Raw genomic sequence first — 22,982 nt, 5'->3', positions numbered from 1 at the left:
CGACTGCCTCGCTGAAAAAGGTACTGAGCCATGTAGCTAACACAGACAAGAATAATGGGTTAATATAAGTTATAAGAGTTAATAAGAAGCCTGAGCTAATGGGCCAATCAGTTTGTAACTAAAAATTAAAAAAATGTCTTTGACACTTAACATACCACAAGTTGATGACACTTTCAGAGCAAAGCAGAACTGGACAGTCCCCTTCAGTGCTTCCACCACTGAACTGACTGCTCCGTCATGCTACCTAATGAACACTGACGTTCTTTAGTTACAAGCGTAAAGACATCTACCTACATGAGCTTAAAAATTGATCTGCACAAAAGAAATTATATAAAACAAATTGGTTTTTAAAAAAATACAAAAGTAACATCTGTCACTTCTGTCATGCTGACAACTTGACATATATACATACACATGCAGAAAGTTCCAACTCGACATCTGTGCTTTAATATGATGAACAAACTGTCACTATGTTTTCACTGACAGAAGGTGTATTCAAAATATTTCATATACTAAATACTGCAATAGTCTCTGTACATATAAATGCTGCTTATAATAGTTTTTGCTTTGATTAAAAGTGTCTTAAGCTAGCCGGGTGGTAGTGGCGCACGCCTTTAATCCCAGCACTCGGGAGGCAGAGGCAGGCGATCTCTGTGAGTTCGAGACCAGCCTGGTCTATAAGAGCTAGTTCCAGGACAGGCTCCAAAACCACAGAGAAACCCTGTCTCAAAAAACCACACAAAAAAAAAAGTGTCTTAAGCTAACATTAAGTACACTAAAATCCACAACAGTTCAGAAATCTATGACCTTACAATAAAGAAATCCAAAATGTACAACTATAAAAGCAAGAAAGCCAGGAGGTGGTGGTGCACGCCTTTAATCCCAGCACTCGGGAGGCAGAGGCAAGAGGATCTCTCTGAGTTCAAGTTCCAGGATAAGTTCCAAAGCTACAGAGGAAATCCTGTCTCGAAAACAAACAAACAAACAAACCAAAAATAACCCAAGAAAACTATAAAACAAGGAATAATTACTGTCATGTAAGACTTAAACTGAAAATTGCAAGGAAATGCAATTTAAATCAGCAAGCTCAAATACACTCAAAAGGGTCAACAGCGAGGTCTACCAACAGCAATAGACTTAAAAAAAAATTCTCTTTGCTAACATAAATCATATCTTCCAATCTGAGAGCAGCCATCTGTTCTCCAGTTGAAGAGATTCGCTCTTCTACAGTTGTTTTAATTAAATCTTTCTTCACAGTTAAGTTGTAAGCAGGATAGTTTTCATGTACCTCTTGGCAAATCTGCTTCAAGTCAGCATCAGCCAGTAATTTCTTCACTGTTTCCTTCAACTCTTCATCTGTAGGTGGTTTTTTTCAATTTTTTTTTGTTTTTTTTTTTTGTTTTTTCGACACAGGGTTTCTCTGTAGCTTTGGTGCCCGTCCTGGAACTAGCTCTTGTAGACCAGGCTGGCCTCGAACTCCCAGAGATTCGCCTGCCTCTACCTCCCAGGTGCTGGGATTAAAGGCGTGCGCCACCACCGCCCGGCTCAATTTTTTAATTGTTCATCATCAGAACTATCTTCAGATTCAGATTCTTTTTGGAGCTGGTTTGATTCTTCTTGGTGGCGCTGCAATCTGCCTTCTTAACATCAGCACTCTCTACAGATTTGTTATTTGAGCAGCACCTTCCATTTTGCTTTTTCTTTGATAGCTGTCTTTTTTGATGGTTGCTCCTCTTAATATTCTTTCTCTCCATTTTCTGAAGACTCTTCCTTATTTTTCTTCTCATCTTCGTCACTATTGGATTCATCTGACAGAATTTCAGGACATTTGGTTTGCTTTGACTTCCTTGTTGTTCCAGAACTGTTTCTACCTTTTTACTACCTTTGCTTGAAGATTTTTTGGATTTTGGCAATGGTTTGCCAGAAGGCTTTGGATGCATTAAGAAATTCCAGATCCTCTTCACTAGTTTGCAGTTCATGCCTGATCTAAACCAAGAGCTACACAGATGCTCTTTACCATGGTATTTCTAGACTTTTTGGGTACTGCCTTTTTTAAACAGAAAGCCACTGAACCGATCTACGTTCTTCTTTAATGAGGACACTGTGCCTGGTCTGTTGTAAAGCAGTCTGTGTAGATTTCTAAGTTCATCTGTTTTTTTTTTTTTTCTTACTCAAAAAGAAATGTATCTTTTCAATTTCACAAAGTTTCTGACCCTTCCTTTGTGCAACTGTAAATGGCTTTGTAAGGAAGATACTTATATTGTCATCAATCTTTCTACTTTCTTCTTTTCTCTCTTGCCTTCCACAATGAGACTCTCTTCTCTTTCTTCCTCCTTCTCCTCACCCTCCTCCCTGGGGCCCCACATTTTGGGCTCCTTCTCGGACACTGAATGCGCTGGGCCATCCTCTCCCTCCACAGCAGAGAGCACTGCCACCCTAGGCAGCTGGAGACCTCAGGTGCTGGGTGCGCACAAGGAGGCCATTCCGGAGTGAGAAAGTGCGAGGGCAGAGGCTCTTGTTCCGGCTTCTCAGAATCAACAAGATTTTCAAAATGGCCATTTGGGAAGCAGAATGGGAATGCCTTTCCTTCCATTTTTACGTAAATTCTGAGAATTGAACGCTGGTATCAAGGTTGCACAGCAAGGGCCTTCATATGCTGAGCCAGCTCTACTAACGGCTTCTTATTTCACTAGCCTACTACAGATTTTGCAAATTTCTTGCGCAGGGAAGAAGGTGGATCAGTGTCATTTATGATACTGGCACGAAATGTTAAAACAAGTCATTTTTAAATTCTTACCCCAAAAGCATCAAACAGACATGAATAAATTTAGCTTCTACACAATTTCTAACTAGATGTGATTGAATTCTTTGGAATTCATATTTATTTACAAATTTAAGTGATTCCACTTTAAAAAAAAAAAAGACTAGAATGTTCATTACCCTGCACTTAATCCCCTATCACCAGAGCCCTCGTATGCTATTTGTGTCAAAGACCCCATATTCATGTAGAATAAATGGCCTAGTTTACTGTTTTGTGTTAGGGGAATTGGACTGAGGGCTCCCACATGCTAGGCAAGCAAGCAAACTATTACTGAGTCATAATCCCAGATTGTTACTTTTAAATTAAACACAGCACTTATTAGACTATGCATAAAACTATATAATTAGTTTCTGAGTACATGCTAATATCAGGAAACATTTCGGTTTGATAGAAAACCCCGAACTAATCTGTTTTTAAGTGGCAGAATTTAAGATCCATACATTTAAAGACTCTTGTCTGTTTTCTGGTACAGTTCAGGCTTTTATGTACAGGGCAGCATGTGGTAGTACTTCATCTGTGTTTGTTACCCCTTAGAGTTACAATTACTCAACAGACAGGACACTGTAGATACAGATTTACATGGTAGTTAACATTCTAGCAGAACAAAACACATTGTTTCAATATGCCAGTTCCCCTTAATGCAGAAGCATAACCCCTCAAACTGATGTGATTGGGGTAAATGGTTGTCTGGGATGCTAAGCAGTGAGTGTTACCTGCAATTCAGATCTCAGCTGATGTATCTGGCCCTTCAGCTTCTGGATCTCCTCCTTTTGCATCTCCTTCTCATGACGAAGTTCTTCTAGCTCCATGCTGCCAGCAGTATTGCTATCTAGGCCTTCAAAACTGGAGCCTTCCTTTAAACTGTTTATCAATTTTTCTTTAGACTGTTGTAAAACAGAGAGTATAATTAAGCAAAAATGATATTATCTTATTATTCTTTTTATGAGTATAACTGTTTTGCCTGCTAGTATGTCTGTGTACCACATGAAGGTCTGATGACCACAAAAGTCAGAAGAGGGCACCAGATCCTCTAGAACTAGTACAGACTGTTGTAAGCCACCACCTGGGCACTGGGAACTAACGCATCTTTTAGAGTAACAAATGTTCTTAACTTCTGAGTCATCTCTCCAGTTCCTAGCTTGTACTTTACTTCATTTCATATTATTCATTTTTTTGTGGTGCCAGAGAATGAGCCTGGGGCTGCACACATACTAAGCACACTTTTCACTGAGCCTTATTCCCAGCTAGCTTATACAGTGTCATCTCACCACACAGAAACAAAGCCACCAGACATTCACCCATAGAAGAAATCCACAAGTAATTAAAGCCACAGGGATAAAATTACAAGAGATCCTTACTGTATTGACCTTGGATCTTTTTATTTTGTTTTGTTTTTTGAGACAGAGTTTCTCTGTGTTACAGCTCTGGGTGTCCTGGAACTTCACTTTGTAGACCAGGCTGGCCTTGAACTCACCGAGATCCACCTGCCTGCTTCCCAAGTGCTGGGATTAAAGGCAAGTGCTTCCACCACCTGTCTTGTCCTTGGATATTAGACCTCAAGATCTTGTTATGGTTACAAATGTTTCTAAGACTTTTCTACTATTTTCTTTTATCCCAATCATACTCCACTCAAGTAATGCTTGGGTAGCATCTAAGATGCGCTCGGCACTGTAGTGAAGACCAAGTCCCCTTCTGGAAAGTGCCCTCTGCCTCACAATCTAAACAGGAAATGAAAAGCACCCAGTAGAAGAATACAATGAACTCAAGCAAGGGGAAATGGTCAGATTATTGCAGAGTTCTGAGGAGGAGAGAAGGCTTCACTTGAAAGTCAACGTTTACACTGACATTAAAATACGGCTGTTTTAAAACATACAAAGAAAACCCCAAAGCACAGTGGTGTGAGGGAAAGCACTGTGTGAGGCAGCTCAGAGTTTGGGTCAATTTGTAACGGTTTCAGATGCCAGGCTAAACTTTTATTTATTTTTGTTTTGTTTTGTTTGAAATGGAGTCTTGTACTATAGCCCAGGTGGATCTTGAACTTGTGGCAACTCTTCTACTTTAGCTTTCTAAGTGCTAGAGTAACAGGCAGGTGCCACCATATCTGCAGACCAAATTATTTCATTTGACTTGGTAGGCTAAATCAAATTACCAGACAGTGGGCAGGGGAGTGCTGTCACCAAGATGCATTTCAGGAGGGATGATCGGGAAGTATTGTATAGCAGGTGTCCAAATGATGGTCCATGGGTCAATCTGGCAGCCTGTTTCTGCATAGCTCAAAAGCTAACCATGTATTTCACATTTCAATAGGATTATAAGAAATAAAAACAAAGAATATACTGTGGCAACCATTTTAGTCCATAGAATATATAATACTTACTGGGCACTAGGTAGTGGTGGCAAACACCTTTAGTCCCAGCACTTGGGAGGCAGAGGTAGACAGATCTCTGTGAATTCGAGACTAGCCTGGTCTACAGATTGAGTTCCAGGATAGGTTCCAAAGCTACAGAGAGAAACCCTGTCTTGAAAAAAAAAATTTACATTGGTCCTTTACAGAAAAATCTGTGGATCCCTGGCATGAAGGATGAGCAAGAAGAAGAGATCTAAGACTTATAAAGATCAATGTATAAAGTGCCAATTCTCAGCCAGTAAAGATCAATTTTTACACCTTGAATACAAAATTTTAAAGTTATTCTTCTTTCAAAGAATTTTTCCTTTTAAGTGGAGGAACTGTAGGCATTTTCATTTCTTTCTGCAAACTTTATTTTTCTTTTTTTCTTAAATATTTATTTATTTATTTATTTATTTATTTATTTATTTATTTATTTATTTATTATGTATACAATGTTCTGTCTGTGTGTATGCCCGCAGGCCAGAAGGGGGCACCAGACCTCATTACAGATGGTTATGAGCCACCATGTGGTTGCTGGGAACTGAACTCAGGACCCCTGGAAGAGCAGGCAACACTCCCAACCGCTGAGCCATCTCTCCAGCCCCCAAACTTTATTTTTCAATTTGAACATCACCATTTATATGCCACCTCCCATCCAATCACAAGACCCCAGCCTGGCAACTCTCACACCTGCATCCAGTCTTTGGCCTTTCATTATGTCACCAGTCAAGCTGTCGTTGTCTTTATCTCCCAGAGCATACCGAACCTCCCCTTTCTGAGAAACCCAGAGATTCCACAGGTCAAATCCAAGAACTCTACCTAGTCCTCATCACATCACAGAAGCTGCCTAACTGCCCATCATTGTCCTTAGGCATTCTCCCCTGGCCCAACTTCTCCCTGGTTCCCGAAACTCTGGTTGCTCTCTTCTTAGGAGTTTTCTTTGCCCAATTTGTACATGCTGATGTTTAGAACTGTATAATTAGTCCTAGGCCTTCTCCCTGATGTGGGAGTGTCATATATCAATCTGTTGATTTCATTGGTTAAGCAATAAAGAAACTGCTTGGCCCTGATAGGTTAAAACATAGGCGGGAGGAGTAAACAGGACAGAATGCTGGGAGGAAGAGGAAGTGAGCTCAGACTCGACAGCTCTGCTCTCTGGAGCAGATGCCATCCTCCCCTCTCTGAGGCACACGCGATGAAGCTCCAACCCAGGATGGACGTAGGCTAGAATCTTCCTGGTAAGCGCACCTAGCGGTGTTACACAGATGATTAGAAATGGGCTAAATTAATATGTGAGAATTAGCCTAGAAGAGGCTAGATAGAAATGGGCCAAGCAGTGTTTAAATGGGCTAAATTAATATGTGAGAATTAGCCTAGAAGAGGCTAGATAGAAATGGGCCAAGCAGTGTTTAAATGAATACAGTTTGTGTTGTTATTTCGGGGCATAAGCTAGCCAGGCGGCCGGGGTGCTGGGGACTCAGCCCCGCTGCTCCTATTACAACATCTCCCGGCAAGCTACACGCCATTCACGATTGATTTTACCTACATCCTAATTGAGGCTATCTCCTGTGGCTAACACCCAGACCTTCTGCTGAGCTTTAGGCCTGAATTTCTAACTACCTTCCTGACGCGTTCACATCAATGTCCTATCAATTTTTCAAGCTCATAATTTGTCCTAATAGCCTTCAACCCTAACATGCCATCATCCCTCTTTGTTCCTTTCAGAGGATAAGAAACAATACCCTTACATGCAAACAGATACCCTGAGTCATCCCAGATTCTATCTGACTTCTTTCCCTTCCCTCCAATTAAATTTCTATTTTAAATTTCTCAGATATTCTATCGTCTACCTAGTAGCTATCCCATTAGCCATCCTCACCTTTACACACCTAGATCAGGCCCTAACACGTCTTATAATCACCTGTTAGCATCTGCTTGCCTCTGCTCTCATCATCTCACTTACCCCTTTCATTACATCTATTGAGTATCAGATATTGCTTTAGGATGCAATGAAGACCAAGATGATGTCCAACTTTTACCTAAGTTCTTCACTGCTGCTATGCTTCTTAATTTCAAATCTTATAATGCTACTCAGTTTCTTTAGCACCTCTCCCCCATCACCTACAGGATAAAACCCGAATGGGCCTTCACAATCTGGTTTCAGCCTGTCACTGGGTTTTTTCACCATCACCTAAACTCTGGCACTAGTTCCCTAGGCATACTGTGTTCTCTCTGGACCCCTGCTTCTGGCACAGCTTCTTTATCTAAATCTCTATCTTGTGTGAGCCTCCCTGCTCCCCCTTCACAGTTATCTTTATAGTGTCAGCTCAGTGCAGTGAACATTGGCATCCCTTTCTCTCCAAATCCTACTGTACTGCATCAATGACTTTATCCTGTAAATTATTTTGATTTTTTTTTAAGATTTATTTATTATGTATACAGTGTTCCGCTCGCATGTATGCTTGCAGGCCAGAAGAGGGCACTAGATCTAGTTACAGGTGGTTGTGAGTCACCATGTGGTTGCCAGGAATTGAACTCAGGATCTTTGGGAGAGCAGACATTGCCCTTAACCATTGAGCCATCTCTTCAGCCCCCTATTTTGATTTTTTTAAAAAAATCTGGTAACCTGAACGTGCCCTTAAATCAAAAAGAATAAACAAATAAGTAAATAAAGTTTTGTAAACAAGTGTGTGTGTGGTGGGGGTGCACGTTTTTACTGCTAGCTGACAGCAATGTTTTCCAGGACAAAACAACAAAGAAGCTGGTTTGGAGTTGAGGCTCTCAACACCTAAAGAACCAAGCAGCAAGAACCTGAGGTCAGGAGGTGAGGGTTAGAGGCATGCTTGAAGTCTCATGGGGGACAAGTATAAGCAGAGTGAGCAGAAAGCAATACAAGGTAGGAAAGAGGATTTAGGACAGACTTAAAGGGACCTTTACTCTTTGGAGAGAACCCCAGAGGACGAGAAACAAGGACACGAGAAGACAAACTAGAAGGTAAGGTGGCTATGTTGCACAGAAGACTGGATCTCCAAGAAGGTGAGAGCTGACTGTGTCATCCAAGTCAAAGTCAAAGTGTATACAAACACAACAAAATATAACAGCAAATACACATTCAGGTCATTCTAGACCTTTTAGAGAAGAAAAGTTCAGAAATGTAACAGATAGAAATTATATGATGGAGCAAGGGAAATAAGTTCTTAATAAGTAAAGACAGTATAGTCCTAACCATTCTGATGTATCTGACATTGAGACAAAACAGGGAACAGCTCAAAAAAAAAAAAAAAAAAAAAAAAAGGAAAGCAAAACATAAAACCAACTTAATTTTTCTTTTTCTTTGGGAGGGGTCCCAAAACCTAGTCCTCAGTCTTCCACTAAGTGACCACACGCTTCCGTGAGCTAGGACACAGCAGCAGTAGTCACACACATAAGAACAGCAAGATGTATGAGAAGCAACTAAAATGAAGCAGGTGGATGGAACCCATGCACAGACAGACCACCCTAAATAAAAGCAAAAGCACACATTTGCTCTCTGACGAGAAGCTGAAGGCTACATTGGTGACTGCAGTTTTTATAGGAACCACTAAAGGGATATAACATACAACAATAGTGTTATAAGAGATAAAGGTAGCAAGCTGAAGATGTGAATCAGGCAGTGGTAAGCTCAGAATTTCTACCCTTTCCAAAAGGTCCTAAATGCAGCAGGGCAATGCAGCCAACACATCACCTCACAGTATCTAGGGTGCTGGTGCTTCCCAGCGAGGGGTACATCAGAGTGTACCCTCATGCTTACCTGGAGTATTCGTGTAGCTTTCTGCTTGTAGTCAGTCAATTCCTGCTTAGAAGACTCCAAGCTTGACCTGTGTAGCTTGACTTGCTGCTGGAGCTCATCAACCTTCTTCTTCTCCTCAGAGTACTTTCTTTCTGCCTGAGTAACCGCTTCTGCCAAATTCTGACGTTCCACTTCCATTTTATTAAGGCGTGCAGTGAATTCACTCTGTGGTAAATTTTACATTATACTTATCCTTATCATTTAGTTTGAAATATATTTACATCCATGCATTCAGATATCTTTAGGGATTTATTAGCTCTAACCAATAGTAAGGTGAAAAAGAATAGAAAAATATATAAAGTTGTGGCACCCAAGCACAGCAATGCATTAAAGTTAACTAGGAGTTTGTTCAAGGTGCAACAAGGTCTATTCTGAGGTTTAGCGAAATGGAATTTCCAATTTTGGTGCTGGGGATCTGTTTTCTAAGAAATGTGCAAGAAATGGTGCTGTTCACCTAACTCTAGTACTTGGGAGGCATAGGTAGGAGAATTGCCACAAAGGTGAAGCAACCCTCAGCAGATCAGTGAAAGCCACTATTTATTTTATTTAAGTTTGAACAGATTCTCTCACCAAGGCTAGACTGGCTGGCCAGAGAGCTCCACCCAGAACTGAGGTCACAGATTTGTGCTACCATACACACCTTTTTTACATGAATCCAATCTCAGGTCCTTGTGCTGGCAAAGCATGCACTGTACTAAAGCCTCTCCCCAGCCTCCACTTCATTATTTTTTATGGCCTTAACAGGGTTTCCTTGTATGGACATGTCACAGGTTTTTTATCCCAGCAAGCGACATTTGTATTTGCAGCTTTGCCCAGATACGAACACTGCTCTACACAGTCAGCAAGCTTTATGTGAACACACATTTTTAATCTCTTGGGGAGATATGTAAAGTAGAACTGCTAAACCATAGAAACTCTATGTCTCTATGTTTAGCTTTTTGGGGAACAGCCTGTTCTTAGAAAAACTTTTGAATATTTTTAGAACAATTAGGTATGTGACTAAATTTTAAGGAATCTAAATATAAACCAAGTATCCCTGAAGACAGTTTCAATAGCTGAGTGAATGAATTGCAATATGCTGTTAAGTGTAAAGTACACCAGGTTTTTGTTTGTTTGTTGTTGTTTGGGTGTTTTTTCTTTTTCTTTTCTTTTCTTTTTTTTGAGACAGGGTTTCTCTGAATAATAGCCCTAGCTGTCTTGGAACTAGCTCTTGTAGACCAGGCTGGCCTTGAACTAACAGGGATCCACCTGCCTTTGCCTCCCAAGTGCTAGGATTAAAGATTTTTGCTACCACCGCCCAGTAAGTACATCGTGTTTTAAAAACTCAGAAGACAGAAGACAATGTGAAATATCTCATTAATATATATTTTTCTTCGAGACAGGTTTCTCTGTGTAGTCTTAGCTGTCCTGGAACTTGCTCTGCAGACCAGGCTGGTCTCAAAATCAAAGATCCACCTGCAATTGCCTCGTGAGAGCTGGGATTAGGACTGCACTGCCACCACCTGGCCTCTCATTAATATTTTCTAATATGAACTACAAGTTGAACAAGTTGTTTACCCCTTATTCAAAGTTCCTTATGACCAGAAGTATTTCAGAATTGTTTTTTTCAGATTTTAAAATGTTTACAGATGCAAAATAAGAGTTTGAAACCTTGATTGTCCAATAGATTCATCCTTGAGTCTTATAAAAACAAACCATTAAACCGGGCATGGTGCTGAATGCCCTGAATACCAGCCCTTAGGAGGGAGAAGCAAGTGGACCTCTGCAATTTTTGAGGCCAGCATGGTCTACATAGTGAAGTCCTTAGTGACTTCCAGGGCTACATAGTGAGACTCTGTCTCAAAAACAAAACAAAACAATCCCCCAGCTGGGCAGTGGTGGTGCACACCTTTAATCCCAGCACTCGGGAGGCAGAGACAGGTGGATCTCTGTGAGTCTGAGGCCAGTCCGGTCTACAAGAGCTAGGTCTAGGACAGCTAGGGCTGTTACACAGAGAAACCCTGTCTCTAGAAACCAAAACAAACAAACAAAAAAACAAAAACAAAAAACAAACCAAAACAAAACAAAAAGAAAAGAGATGTAAATAGTACGTATAATTTTCTCTTGAAATAAATGAATCGGGTTAAACTAGAACTAGACAAGGTTAAATAAAAGTAAACAAGATACCCCAAGCTGGCATTTACTGAATTGGCAATGGTTGTTACAACCAAATTCAATGACAGATGCACAACTCTAATGAACATTAATCATTTTAATTTTCTCTAATATGTAAAATTAATTTAGCAAGGATTAAGATAATTTTTTTCAAGTATCTAGGCTTCTGTTCGACAAATGCATGGTAGAATTCTGCTGAGGAATGAATGTGCTATGAAGTACAGAGGTAACCCCCTGCCTGAGCACCAGAAGAATACAGTATCTCCTGACCTGCATCTGTTTGTAGCTCTCCTGCTCTCTCTTCAGAGTGGCATCGGCTTCATGCAGCCTCTCCTGAAGAGTTTGCAGAGCTTGGTTCTGTAGACTACTGCCTTCATTGTGATCCTGCATTATTCTAAAAGAAAATGATCACATCAAAGAACACACTTCCACAGGGAGCAAGCAAGCAGGTGCCATAATTCCTAGAGCATCTGAATTAGTCAAACCAAATAGGTGGCGTAAGTTTTTTCTTAATTATTTACTTAATTGACTGGTGTTTTGCTTGCATGTATGTCGATGTGAGAATGTCAGATACCCTGGAACTGTAGTTACAGACAATGTGAGCTACCATATGGCTGGCTAGGAATTGAACCCAGGTCCTCTGGAGGAGCAGCCAGTGCTCTTAATCTCTGAAGGCATCTCTCCAGCCCCAATCTAGACATTCTGAACAGAATATTTTTGTATTTTTAGGACAACTATAAGTGCATACCATATATTAAATGTATGGATGGCACTATGCTTTTCAAATACTCTCAAGTTTTCTAATAATGTATCTCAATGGTTAAAAAATGAATCCATTTTAATCACTCACATTTCCAACATTACAAGAAATTTTCCCTCTTGTGAATTTCTAAGGAAGCTGACTGTTCATAAGTTGCAAACACTACAATCTTAGTGTCCGTGTTCTAGCTTGCCCTTCTTGACTAGCAGAACTACCTACCGTGACTTCTCACTCTGCAAGGCTTCCAGTGCTTCCGTGCGGGAACTCAGCAGCTGGTCAGCCTCCTGTAGTCGCACTTTGAGCACAGCCAGCTGGGAATCCTTTGCAGCCACTGCTTCAGTAAGGTCATCGACTTGGGCTCGTAGTTCCCGAGTTATTCGATCACTTTTTGAATGGTCAACATTCCATTTTTCAACTCTTGCCCTTGCCTTATTTAATTCTAGAAAAAAATAAAATTTCTGTACTCAAGCAAAACAGAATACATCTTTTTATGATATGCTTAGTGATATATGTAGTCTGCCACCAAAAACAATTTTAAAAGTATCGAAATAAACTTCACAGGTTTTCATGAAACATTAGTTTCAAAACATTTCATGTCTATATTAGTCCAGGCAAACCAAAGCTTTTTTTTAGTCTTTTTAATAATCTTATTCTGCCTTCTTCAGTGCCTAAATAAAACTTCCCATTGCTCCATCACACTGCTGTCACTGGCCCTTTCTTCCTCAGCCAGTCATAGTATTCACATCCTCTCTGTCGCTACCACACCAGACACTTTATTTGTTTTCTTTTTTTCCCAAGGCGGGATTTCTCTGTATAGCCCTGGCTGTCCTGGAACTCACTCTGTAAACCAGGCTTGTCTCAAACTCAGAGATCTGCCTGCCTCTGCCTCTTGAATGCTAGGATTAAAGGCATGTGCCACACCTGGCTATTAATTTTTAGAAAGAATTATGTTTACGTGTATGGGAGTTTTGTCTGCATGTATGTATGTGCATCACATGCATGGCCAGTGTACCTGAAAGTCAGAAGAGGACACTGAATCCCCTAGAACTGGAGTTAAAGATGGTTGTGACCCACCCTATTGGTTCTGGGAATACAACTTGGATCCTCTGGAAGAGCAGCCAATACTCTTAACCACTGAGCCATCTCTCCAGTCCCAAATGTTTTTTAAAATAATCGTTTTTAAAGAATTAGGGATTATCTACTTGCAGTCATGTCACTTTTCACATAGAATTCCATGTTCATTTATGGTTCCTGAAGGGGCAACACTGTGACCCTGCCTACTAGAGTCTAGCACTTAACCCCAACTTTGGTTCATGAAATAGTTCTCCTTAAAATCAAGAATAAAGTGAATAATTAGATTTTATTAATATCTAGTTTCTACTGGTTCTTAAATTAATAATTTACACATGTAAATCCAGTATTTGTTAGGCTGAAACAGAAAGATTGCTATAGGTTTGAGATTAGCCTAGGCTATAGTGTAACGTTGTTCCCCCCCCTTTTTTTTAATTTAGTGATTTAATGCCTTAAAAATCTGAACTAGCCAAAATTCTGTTTTGTGCTCATAGAAGAACTGGTTCTACCTTCTTGAGTTTCTTTGGATCTCTGAAGTAGTGAGGCCATTTCCTGATTTAAAGACTGGACTTCATTCCTAAGCAACTGATTCTCCAGGCGGAGATTAGACAATTCATGTGATCTGTTCCCATCAGGGGGTGCCTGGCTGTGCTCCGTGCTGGGGGCCTCAGATGCCGTGCTTTCCTTTGAGGACTCCTGGTGGCCTTCAGGCACTGAATCAGAACTATTCACTTCTGCAAAACAAGAACACACTTGGGTACAATAGCACTGTCACTATGTAAGCAGACTCACTTGCTTTTGGAACGCCTCTTGGTGAGTTGGTTGCTATAGTTAGGATCCCATGAAAATATCATTAGTTCCTAATAAAAATCTATTCTCATAAATGGAGTCTACAGACCTGCAAGGATCCTTAACGTCTGGACACATTGGAAGAAAAGGAACAGAAAATAAAAACAATTCTGGAAAGGAGAAAGCCAAAAATAATTTAAACACTGGATTTCCTTATTTCTGAAATGGTTTTGAAAAAAGGGGATACAAGTGTCAACACTAAAAACACCGAGAAGGTACAACGGAATTGCTGTGGGGTTCAAAGCAATAAAACAAGTACAATAGGTCACAGCAATTTATGATAACCAAACCGAAATCAAAAGGTCCTTCCAAAGGATGAGTTTAATCCATCTTGTTTTTAATTTTAATTAACTTTGATACAAATTTACACATAACTTATTTTATTTTTAATTTTAATTGTTTTGTTTTGTTTTGTTTTTAAAACAGGGTTTCTCTGTGTAGTCCTGGCTGCCCTGGGATTTACTCCGTAGACCTGGTGGCCTCAAACGCAAGACCACCTGCTTCTGTCTCCCAAGTGCTAGGATTAAAAGTGTGCACTGCCACAGCCCCGCTTACTTTCATATTTTTAATGTGTACAAATATCTGTCTGTACACCTTGTAAATGCCCTGTGTCCATAAAAGCCAGAAGAGAGTTACAGACAGTAGTGACCCATAGCATCTTGTGGGTGCTATGAATCCAACCCAGGTGCTCTAAGAGCAGTCAGTGCTCTTACCACTGAGTCATTTCTCCAGCCCCACATTTAACTTACTTTTTAAATTACATGGGCAGAAGGGAACTTTTCACAAGGTTAGATGGACAAGTAATAACAAGGTAAAATCCAGGTGGTACATACTGTAATCCCACCTCTTGGGAGGTTGAGGCAGAATGATTACTGTAAGATTGAGGCTAACCAGCCAGGTGATAGTGGTGCATGTCTTTAATCCCAGCACCTGTGAGACAGAGGCAGGCAGATCTTTGTGATTTCCAGGCCAGCCTGGTCTACAGAGTGAGTTCTAGGACAGCCAAGGCTACACAGAGCAACCCTGTCTCGGAAACACACACACACACACACACACACACAATAAAAAAGATTGAGGGTAATCTATGAGATCAAGGCCAACCTAGCCTAGAATAGTTCTCAAAACTAATTCACAAATAAGATCCAGGTTTATGGCACATGCCAGTAATCTCAGAACTTAAGAGGATGAGGCAGGATGATTACAAACTCTAGATCTTGTCTCAAAATACCAACAAATAAATAAGTAAAGAAAGACATTTCCCCAAATATCTGACTACAGGCTCAACAGGAAGAGGCACTTGCTGCTAAGCCTGACAATCTGAATTAAATCCCCAGGACCTACATAGGAGTGAACGCATGTAGGAGAGAAACAAATCCTTCAAACTGTCCTTTGATCTCTATGTGCTTCTGTGATTAAGTGCACCCACACACCTACAGAAAATAAACATAAATATTTTAAAATATTGACAGCTCTTCAATAGGTCCAAAAAAAGTGGGTTAAAGATCTGAAAGTATAATTTACAAATTTAATGCAAGGATTTAGATATGTGTGCATCTATGTGCCAGTGTGCACACACAAGCGCACATACACATATACACACACATACACTTGGACTTAACTGAAATTCACAGGCTATTTTATCTGATTTCAAAGTTGTCAAGTTAAAATTTATGAAAAATAGGAAAATTTCATATCTGTAACCAAAGTAAATTTTTTAAGTAACTCAAAGTCAAAAGAAAAATCATAATTAGAGTGTATTTATCATTTACACATAATTTGTAATAATCTACATGTTAGTCAATAAATAAATTGCAAAACAAAGACTATAGGATAGCCTAAAGATAAAAACGGTATTAAGATATCAAAATCTCGCCCCTGCCAAAAAAAAAAAAAAAAAAAACCTCACTTCTTCTTTGGAGTCTTAAAGACACCCTTTTTTTCTTCTTTTTTGAGATAGGGTTTCCCTGTGTAGTCCTGGCTGTCCTGGAATAGACTTGGGCTGGCTATTCAAATTCAGTGATCTACATGCCTCTGCCTCCCATGTGCTAATATTAAATGCATGTGCCACTAAATCCCGCTTCCAAATTCTTAAAAATATGATCAAACAGGAAATCAGAATATTGACTCAATATTAAAGAATTGCTAATTCTACTTTTCTATTTTGTAGTACTAAGATCAAACACCAAGGCTTCCTGAATTCCAAGCAAGTGCTGCACTATTTAGTTTTATACAGAGACCTTAATTATTAGTTTTTATTTTTAGACAGGATCTCACAGAATTTTCCAGGTTGGCCTTTCATTCTGTATCCCAGGAAGGTTTTGAACCTGTTATCCTCCTGCCTCAGGCTCCCAAGTAGCTAGGATAATAGGCTTACACACTGTGCCTGGCCAAGAACTACTAAAATTTTAAGGTGATAAAAGTATGTTAGGCTGGGTGATGGTGGCGCACGCCTTTAATCCCAGCACTGGGGAGGCAGAGGCAGGCGGATCTCTGTGAGTTCGAGACCAGCCTGGTCTACAGAGCTAGATCCAGGACAGGCTCCAAAGCCACAGAGAAACCCTGTCTCGAAAAACCAAAAAAAAAAAAAAGTATGTTAGTATTTTTTAGAGTAACATAGACAAATGCTTCATAGGGGAAAAAAGATGTAACATCTAACATAAAAAAGGATAGGAAACAGGAAGGTGTAAACAGAATACAAGTAAAACTGCTGGGGATGCAGCCTGGTGGTAGAATGGCTGTCTAGTGTATGCAAGCTTGAGTTCAGTCACGGGTATGGCAAAGGTCAGCAGACAACATTCATAATCCCTACTCTAACACAGTATTGACTAATGTAGACAATGCTGTCACCCTTGTTTACACCACACATTGGCAAAGATCCTTCTCTTACACCTGTGAGGACAGATCCTACAATAGTTGGTAAAGAATATTATTCAAACATTTTAACTTAGGATGACACATCCAATCTGCTTGATTCTGAAAGAAACAGGGCTGATTAACTACCAGGACTTTGGCTCCCAGGATTCTCTTCAGTGGGCTTGGTGGTGGTTACACTTGTGTCCACAGAACTGACGCTTGAGGACTGAGAGCTTGGAAAGACGGGCACTTTGCCCTTCTCTTTCTTGATCTCCACTCTCCCCGTCGGCTCCTTCTGGGAGCTGTTAAGAAAATCAAACAGCAGTTCATCATCAGGCTCTGACTTTTTCCTTCGAACAAACTGTGACGAAGGCCTAGGGACAGATGAATGTTCAGTGGGATGGGAGGCTTCTCTGGATGGCCTGGATCCTGCTTTCACGTTTGCTGTGCCAGCTATGACGGTGGCTTTTTGTTGCCGGATGTTATCAGCAGCTGAGGAAATATAGTTAGCTTTAGGTCCAGTCTGGTATGTTGAATCTGTGTTTTGCTGGTGAAGTTCAGGATAGTCAGTATTTTTGCTATAAAAGATGTTGCTGGTATTCTCCTTTCTGAGAGCTGTTGCAGCCCCTTGATCAACTCGGTTTAAAAGATCTTCTGCCCTTCCAGCAAGATCAGCAAACCAAGACATGATGGCAGCAGAATAATCCTACTGATGAACATGTTAAAAAAAAAAAAAAGGACAAGATATGATCAGTTTATCATCTGGAAAGAGTTCCAGGTTGAAATCCTAACCTGCCTGTTACTAGCCAGGCAACTTTCAACAAATTACTAATAGAAGATGAGAAACTTTACCTTGAAAATATAGGACAGTAGGTACACTTCCTTACAGAATGTTTTTGTAAATGTTCTGTGATAGGTTTGTGCTGTGCTGCCCAAGCTACCGTGAACAAACTGTCTTCCTATCTGAACTCCTATCTATAGTTGGGGCTACAGGGACTCATCACCATACCTAGCTCAGAATGGCTTTATAATAAAACAATAGGGGAAAATACTTTTTGAGATGCTTGGCATACAGTAACCCCCTCTAGCAACTTCCGCTATCAGTATTACAACTACTACTATTTTCCTTATTATTTCAATGAAGGACAAATCTTAACATAGCAAAAACATATGTGAGAGACTACGTTATGTTCCCCAAAAGTCCATATACTTAACTCCAAACCTAGAGACCTCAGAATGTGACTTTATGGAGGTGAGGTCTATAAAGGTGTCATTTAAACTGATGTCTGTATTAGAAGAAATGTATACGCAAACAGTCATAAAGAGAGAGAAGGTAAAACCAAGCTAGAAGATAGTCATCTGTAAGCCAAAAATGAATCCTCAGAGATCAGCCTCAGGAAGACATCTGGGCTGGCAAAAGTGCTTGCCCTGAATCTTGACAACCTGAATTCAGTCCCTGGAACCCATAGGGGAACAAGACAGAGGACTCAAGAAAGCTGTCCTCTGGCTCACAATTCCAAGTGCACACACAACTAATAAGTAAATATATATACAAAATCAGCCTTGCCAACACCTTCATCTCGGACTTAGAAGAGTTAGAAAGATCAACTTTTATGGTCTAATCTATCCAGCCTGGGACACTTTTTCATGGATGCCTTAACAAATCCATGCAGGATTCAAACAACAAAGAACATGCTTAGCAAAATTCCACTACAACCAAATAAAAACAGTTCTCTGAAATTTGTTTCAAAGGGCTGAACTTCGGGAGAAAACCCCTTCTGACGATTACAAAAGTTATGACTGTTAAAGTGATTTATATATGAATACAGGGGTCTCAAGTAAATTTTTAACTATATACTTAGTACCTACCATGTGCATGTTAAGCTGAGTGCAAATTTTTTTAAATGACTATCTATCCAACACATTTGGACACCTATAGGTGCCACATAGGTCAAGGCAATGAAGTAATTAGCCTTCATGCTATAGTATAAAGTAAACTGCCAAGTCAACAATGACTGATGAATGTAGTTAGTGTTCCTTTGCCCTGGAAATGTCAACTCTAATGCTTTCTACACTAGCATCAGAGTTATCTTTTCTTATCATCTAAGCTAAGCCTTTTTATTCTGTATGCACGCCCTTCTTTTGCCTTACAGTGCTTCTGGTTATTATAGTTGTTGCTTTTAAAACATCTGTCTCTCGCTCTTGGGGGAAGGGGAGTGGGTGGCTAGACACAATCACTGTTTGGCTCACTAATGAATTCCCAGAGTCTAGCCTACACAGGCACTCCTAGAAACACTACTGAGGCAATTCATCTTTATCTGCCAAGTGCTGTGCAAACACCATCACGGATAACCTTCTCAGCTACAGTATGGGGTAAATCGCAATATCCTCTAAAAAACAAACGTGGATATAGTTTAGCAAGGTCCCAGAGCTTAGATGACATCTCAGATATTGAAATCTAGGTCAATTCAGTGACCTTTCTCTCCACATCTAACCTCGTCATGGAGTTCACTGTTTAAACACATTCTTCAGAAAACTCATTAGGTGTGTATTTCAGTTTACCAGAAGTCAAATAAAAACGTTAACATGACATGCATTCCGACTTATAAAACACCACACAAACGTAAAATTTGGTGATGAACGAGAGAAAATTAACTCTCCCAATTAAAAAAAAAAAACCTAAAGACAACGTATCAATTAACGTCTTGCCTCCCATCTGAAAGTTAACGGGACTTTAAAACACGACCGGGGATCTTCACGTGGATTATAGACACCGAGCTAGGGCCTGGTCTCTTGTCCTGGTGGCAGACTCCAAGAGGGGACTTCGGTGGCGCAAAGCAACCTGGAAGGTCAGATGTCACACAGAGGCAGGGTCAGGGGTCAGCGGTCAGGCACGGCTGTCTGGCCGGCGGTCTGACCAACCCTGGGTGCCCGGCAGGCGATGACACGACCCACTGCGCCCCCACAGCAAGTTTGCGGGGGTGGAGGACAGTCAGCCTCGGTGGCCGGAGCCTACGGGACTATGGCGTCCCCTTCCTCGGCCCTGGGCGAAGACGAGCACGACGGCACTCGGGAAAGGCGGAGACCGGGTCCCACATGCCAAGCCGTCCCGACCGCGGCCTGGTCGCGCCTCACCTGAGGAAGCCAAGAGACAAGACCACTGCCTGGTCGCCCACCCGGGCCGCCACAGCAGCCGGCTGCTCCCGGACCTGCCGGCTACCTCTTCCGGGAGACGTGGAAGGGTGGCGAGGACCTCAAAACAGAGTGGCCGCCCAGCTGCCTGAGCGGCAGAGAGCCCAGCGCCGCGGGCCGCCTAACAGGCCATTCAGGCGGCGGCAACGGCGTCCGCGGGGGCCTAGCGCCTGGCCACGCCCCCTCCCGTTGGTCGCACACGAACACCGTGCGTGTGACGTAAGCACCGCCTGCACGCGGCGGGCACAACATTGAGGGTCACGCCTACAAAGGGGGCGTGGCCCGTCATAGGCCACGTAAGTGACAGGGGCGGGTCCGGACTGAAGTGATGTGAGCAAATGGTGAGCCCGCCCAGGCCTCTAAACTCCTCCTCCCTCTGGAATCCAAAAGTTACAAAGATGAGGATTCTGAAACAGGTTGGGAACACAGAAAACGTGAGCCCTGGGCGTGTGGGATGTTTCAGTATACAAATAGATACTCACAAAGGCGTAAGTTCCAGCCACATAGTAGAAAGACACACACACACACATTAAGAATATAATCTAAAATAGAAAACCTGACCTCTGATTCCATGGAGCTTGCTTTCAAGGGGCAGAGGTGGATATTAGCTAAACCAATGATTGAACAATAATTTCAGAGCATCACCAAGGTTGTAAATCAATAAAAACATGGAGAAATGACCAGAGGCAGGAAAATAAATCAGGCTGTCATTTGAAGAAGAGATAACTTGAGCTGAGGCCTAAAAGACAGAGTACTTCCCATAGTACTATATTTATGTTCTGCCTACAGTTCACAGACTCTGAAATCATTGTTCAATAATAAAATCTGTGTTCAACCATTTACTAGATGCTGTATCTACTGGGTGAACAGAACAAGGCTAATATGATCCTAATGAAAAGTCTACAATATATTCTCAAGTGTGTGCATTCAGGCATTGAGGAAACTGAGGCTCAGAGATGTTAATCTGTCTAAGACTGTGTGTCCTGAAAAGGGGGTCCATCTCACTCCAAAGTCTGGGCTCCTAGACTTCACATTAAATATTAGGAGTAATTACAAACCATTTTCTTCCTGTCAAGTCAGTTTAGTCCAGCCCAGAGCAGCAGAAGCAGATAGTTGCTCTCTGTGTTTAGAGCCCTTATGCAATGGAGAACGGTTTCCGGGATTCTTGAGCAGAGTTCATTCAATTCTCACAGCACTTTTGGGATGCACTGTTCTCACCGAGTGGCCGGTGGTACCGCAGCTCTCAGCTAGAGAGCTGCTCTTCCTGTTAAGGGTTATTTATCATCAGTGGTTGCCAGGTGATTGCAACTCATCCCAGGATGGAGATATCGTTTCCAGCTCCTCTGATGTTGATTTGATCATATGACCCATCTTTGCTGATGGAGTTGCCTCAGTCCAGACCCCGCCCCGAGAAAGCTCGCCAAATGAGAACACCTCCCCAGAGATGCTCAAGACTACTCCCACAGGGTATTTAAACTGCCCTCCGAGAAAACAAACGTGGTTTTCTGGTCTTCCTTTCCCATCTCCTCTCTGGGGGGCTGGAAGACCATCCAGGCACATGGTATTCATTAAGCCTGGGCTTTATCTGATTCGGTTTGATTTAGTCTGACCTGGATTATTGTGTTGGCATAGAGACTTATCAGGGTGCAGAAACTTTTCAACTGTGATCCAAATTAAAACAGTTATTTTGGGGACTCACAGTTCCAAAGGGTTCGAGCCCATGGCTGTCATGGCATAGAGCCTGGAGGCAGACAGGTATGGCGCTGGTCCGGTAGCTAAGAGCTTACATGTTGATCTGAAAGTTGGAGACAGAGAAGGGGGGAGAGGGAGGGAGAGAGAGCCAGCTGGGAATGGGATGGGCTTTTGAAACACAAAAAGACTACACCTCATAATCCTTCTCAGAGAATTCCATCCGATAAGGAGCAAGCATTCAAAAATATATGAGGCCCCATTCTCATTCAAACCAAGCACACCATGTCACAGTTGAGATTTAATATCTAGGTTAGTGTGATCCCAGAAGTGCTTAAAGCAATGTTTTTTAACCACTGAAAGGTGAAAATGAAAACAGTTGAGGCAGAACCAAATCTTCCTTTTCAAAAATATTAGTGCCAGGCAATGATGGTTTCACACCTTTAATCCCAGCACTCAGGGAGGTAGAGGCAGGTGGATCTTTGTGAGTTCAAGGCCAGCCTGGTCTACAGAGTGAGTTCCAGGACAGCCAGAGATACACAGAGAAACCCTGTCTCCAAAAGCAAAAATATATATATTGGCAGTGGCTGGGTGATAGTGGTGCACATCTTTGATCCCAGCCCTTGGAAGTCAGATACACACAGATCTTGATGAGTTCCAAGCCAGCCTGGTCTACAGAGTGAGTTCTTGGACAGTCAGGGCTACACAGTAAAACCCTGTCTTGAATATATATATATACATATATATCTATGTGTATATATGTGTGTGTGTGGTATATGTGTGTATGTATTTTCGTGTGTGTTTGTATACACACAATGGACAAGCTGCCAAAAGAGTATGTCAAGGACTGGGGCTATAGCTCAGTTGATAGTGTGTTTGAATAATAGGCATGAAGCATGAAGCTCTGAGTTTGATCCCTAACTGTGCATAAATTGGGGCTGGTGGTGCATGCCTATAATTCTAGCACTTGGGAGATGGAGGAGGAAGGATCAGAAATTCATATTCTCTTCCTCTTCCTTCAAAGTCAGGACATGCTATCTCTGGTATGTGTCAGGTCCAAAGGATTTCCCCAAATTCTGGTGATTAGGCAAAAGCCAGTGTTTCTCAGGAACTTGTGAAGTTGGTTCCCCTCTACCAAAAGGAGCCATTTTCTTTATCACTGGCAGAAGAAGTAAATAGTTATTTGCAGTGCCCCTTAGCATACCAAAGTACTTGCTGGCCTCCAGGCTCCCTCAGTATCACAAGTACGGTTACAGAGTCCATGATGGCATCCTAGCTCTTCTCACCTCCTCCCTACCCTAAACCCAGTTCTGGGCTTCCCTCCCCAACTACTCATTCTCCTTATAACCCTGCTATTTCGGCTATGCTCCCTCTT

General features: G+C 41.5%; 1 protein-coding gene and 1 pseudogene across 2 annotated transcripts in view; both read right to left on the bottom strand.

The window, feature by feature from the left end:
- The window catches only part of Golga5 (golgin A5), a 34,888-nt gene extending 14,852 nt beyond the window's left edge, over positions 1 to 20,036 (bottom strand). Inside the window, exons 1-7 of one of the 2 annotated variants that reach the window (XM_005343477.2) lie at positions 19,862 to 20,036; positions 16,874 to 17,435; positions 13,534 to 13,758; positions 12,173 to 12,392; positions 11,464 to 11,587; positions 9,001 to 9,204; positions 3,535 to 3,705 (exon numbers count right to left, since the gene is read on the bottom strand). In XM_005343477.2, coding sequence (XP_005343534.1) covers positions 3,535 to 3,705; positions 9,001 to 9,204; positions 11,464 to 11,587; positions 12,173 to 12,392; positions 13,534 to 13,758; positions 16,874 to 17,414 — 1,485 coding nt within the window. In that variant the 5' untranslated portion in view covers positions 17,415 to 17,435; positions 19,862 to 20,036. The remainder of the gene's footprint in view (positions 1 to 3,534; positions 3,706 to 9,000; positions 9,205 to 11,463; positions 11,588 to 12,172; positions 12,393 to 13,533; positions 13,759 to 16,873; positions 17,436 to 19,861) is intronic. The other variant, XM_013346949.2, reaches the window with a different exon arrangement.
- On the bottom strand, positions 1,546 to 2,464 carry LOC101983470 (annotated as a pseudogene).
- Positions 20,037 to 22,982: the final 2,946 nt, after the last annotated feature.

Source organism: Microtus ochrogaster, chromosome 1 (assembly GCF_000317375.1).
Source record: "Microtus ochrogaster isolate Prairie Vole_2 chromosome 1, MicOch1.0, whole genome shotgun sequence".
NCBI classification, from domain to species: Eukaryota; Metazoa; Chordata; class Mammalia; order Rodentia; family Cricetidae; genus Microtus; species Microtus ochrogaster.
Note: the sequence above shows the minus strand (reverse complement) of the source record. Positions and strands in the feature narration are given on the sequence as shown.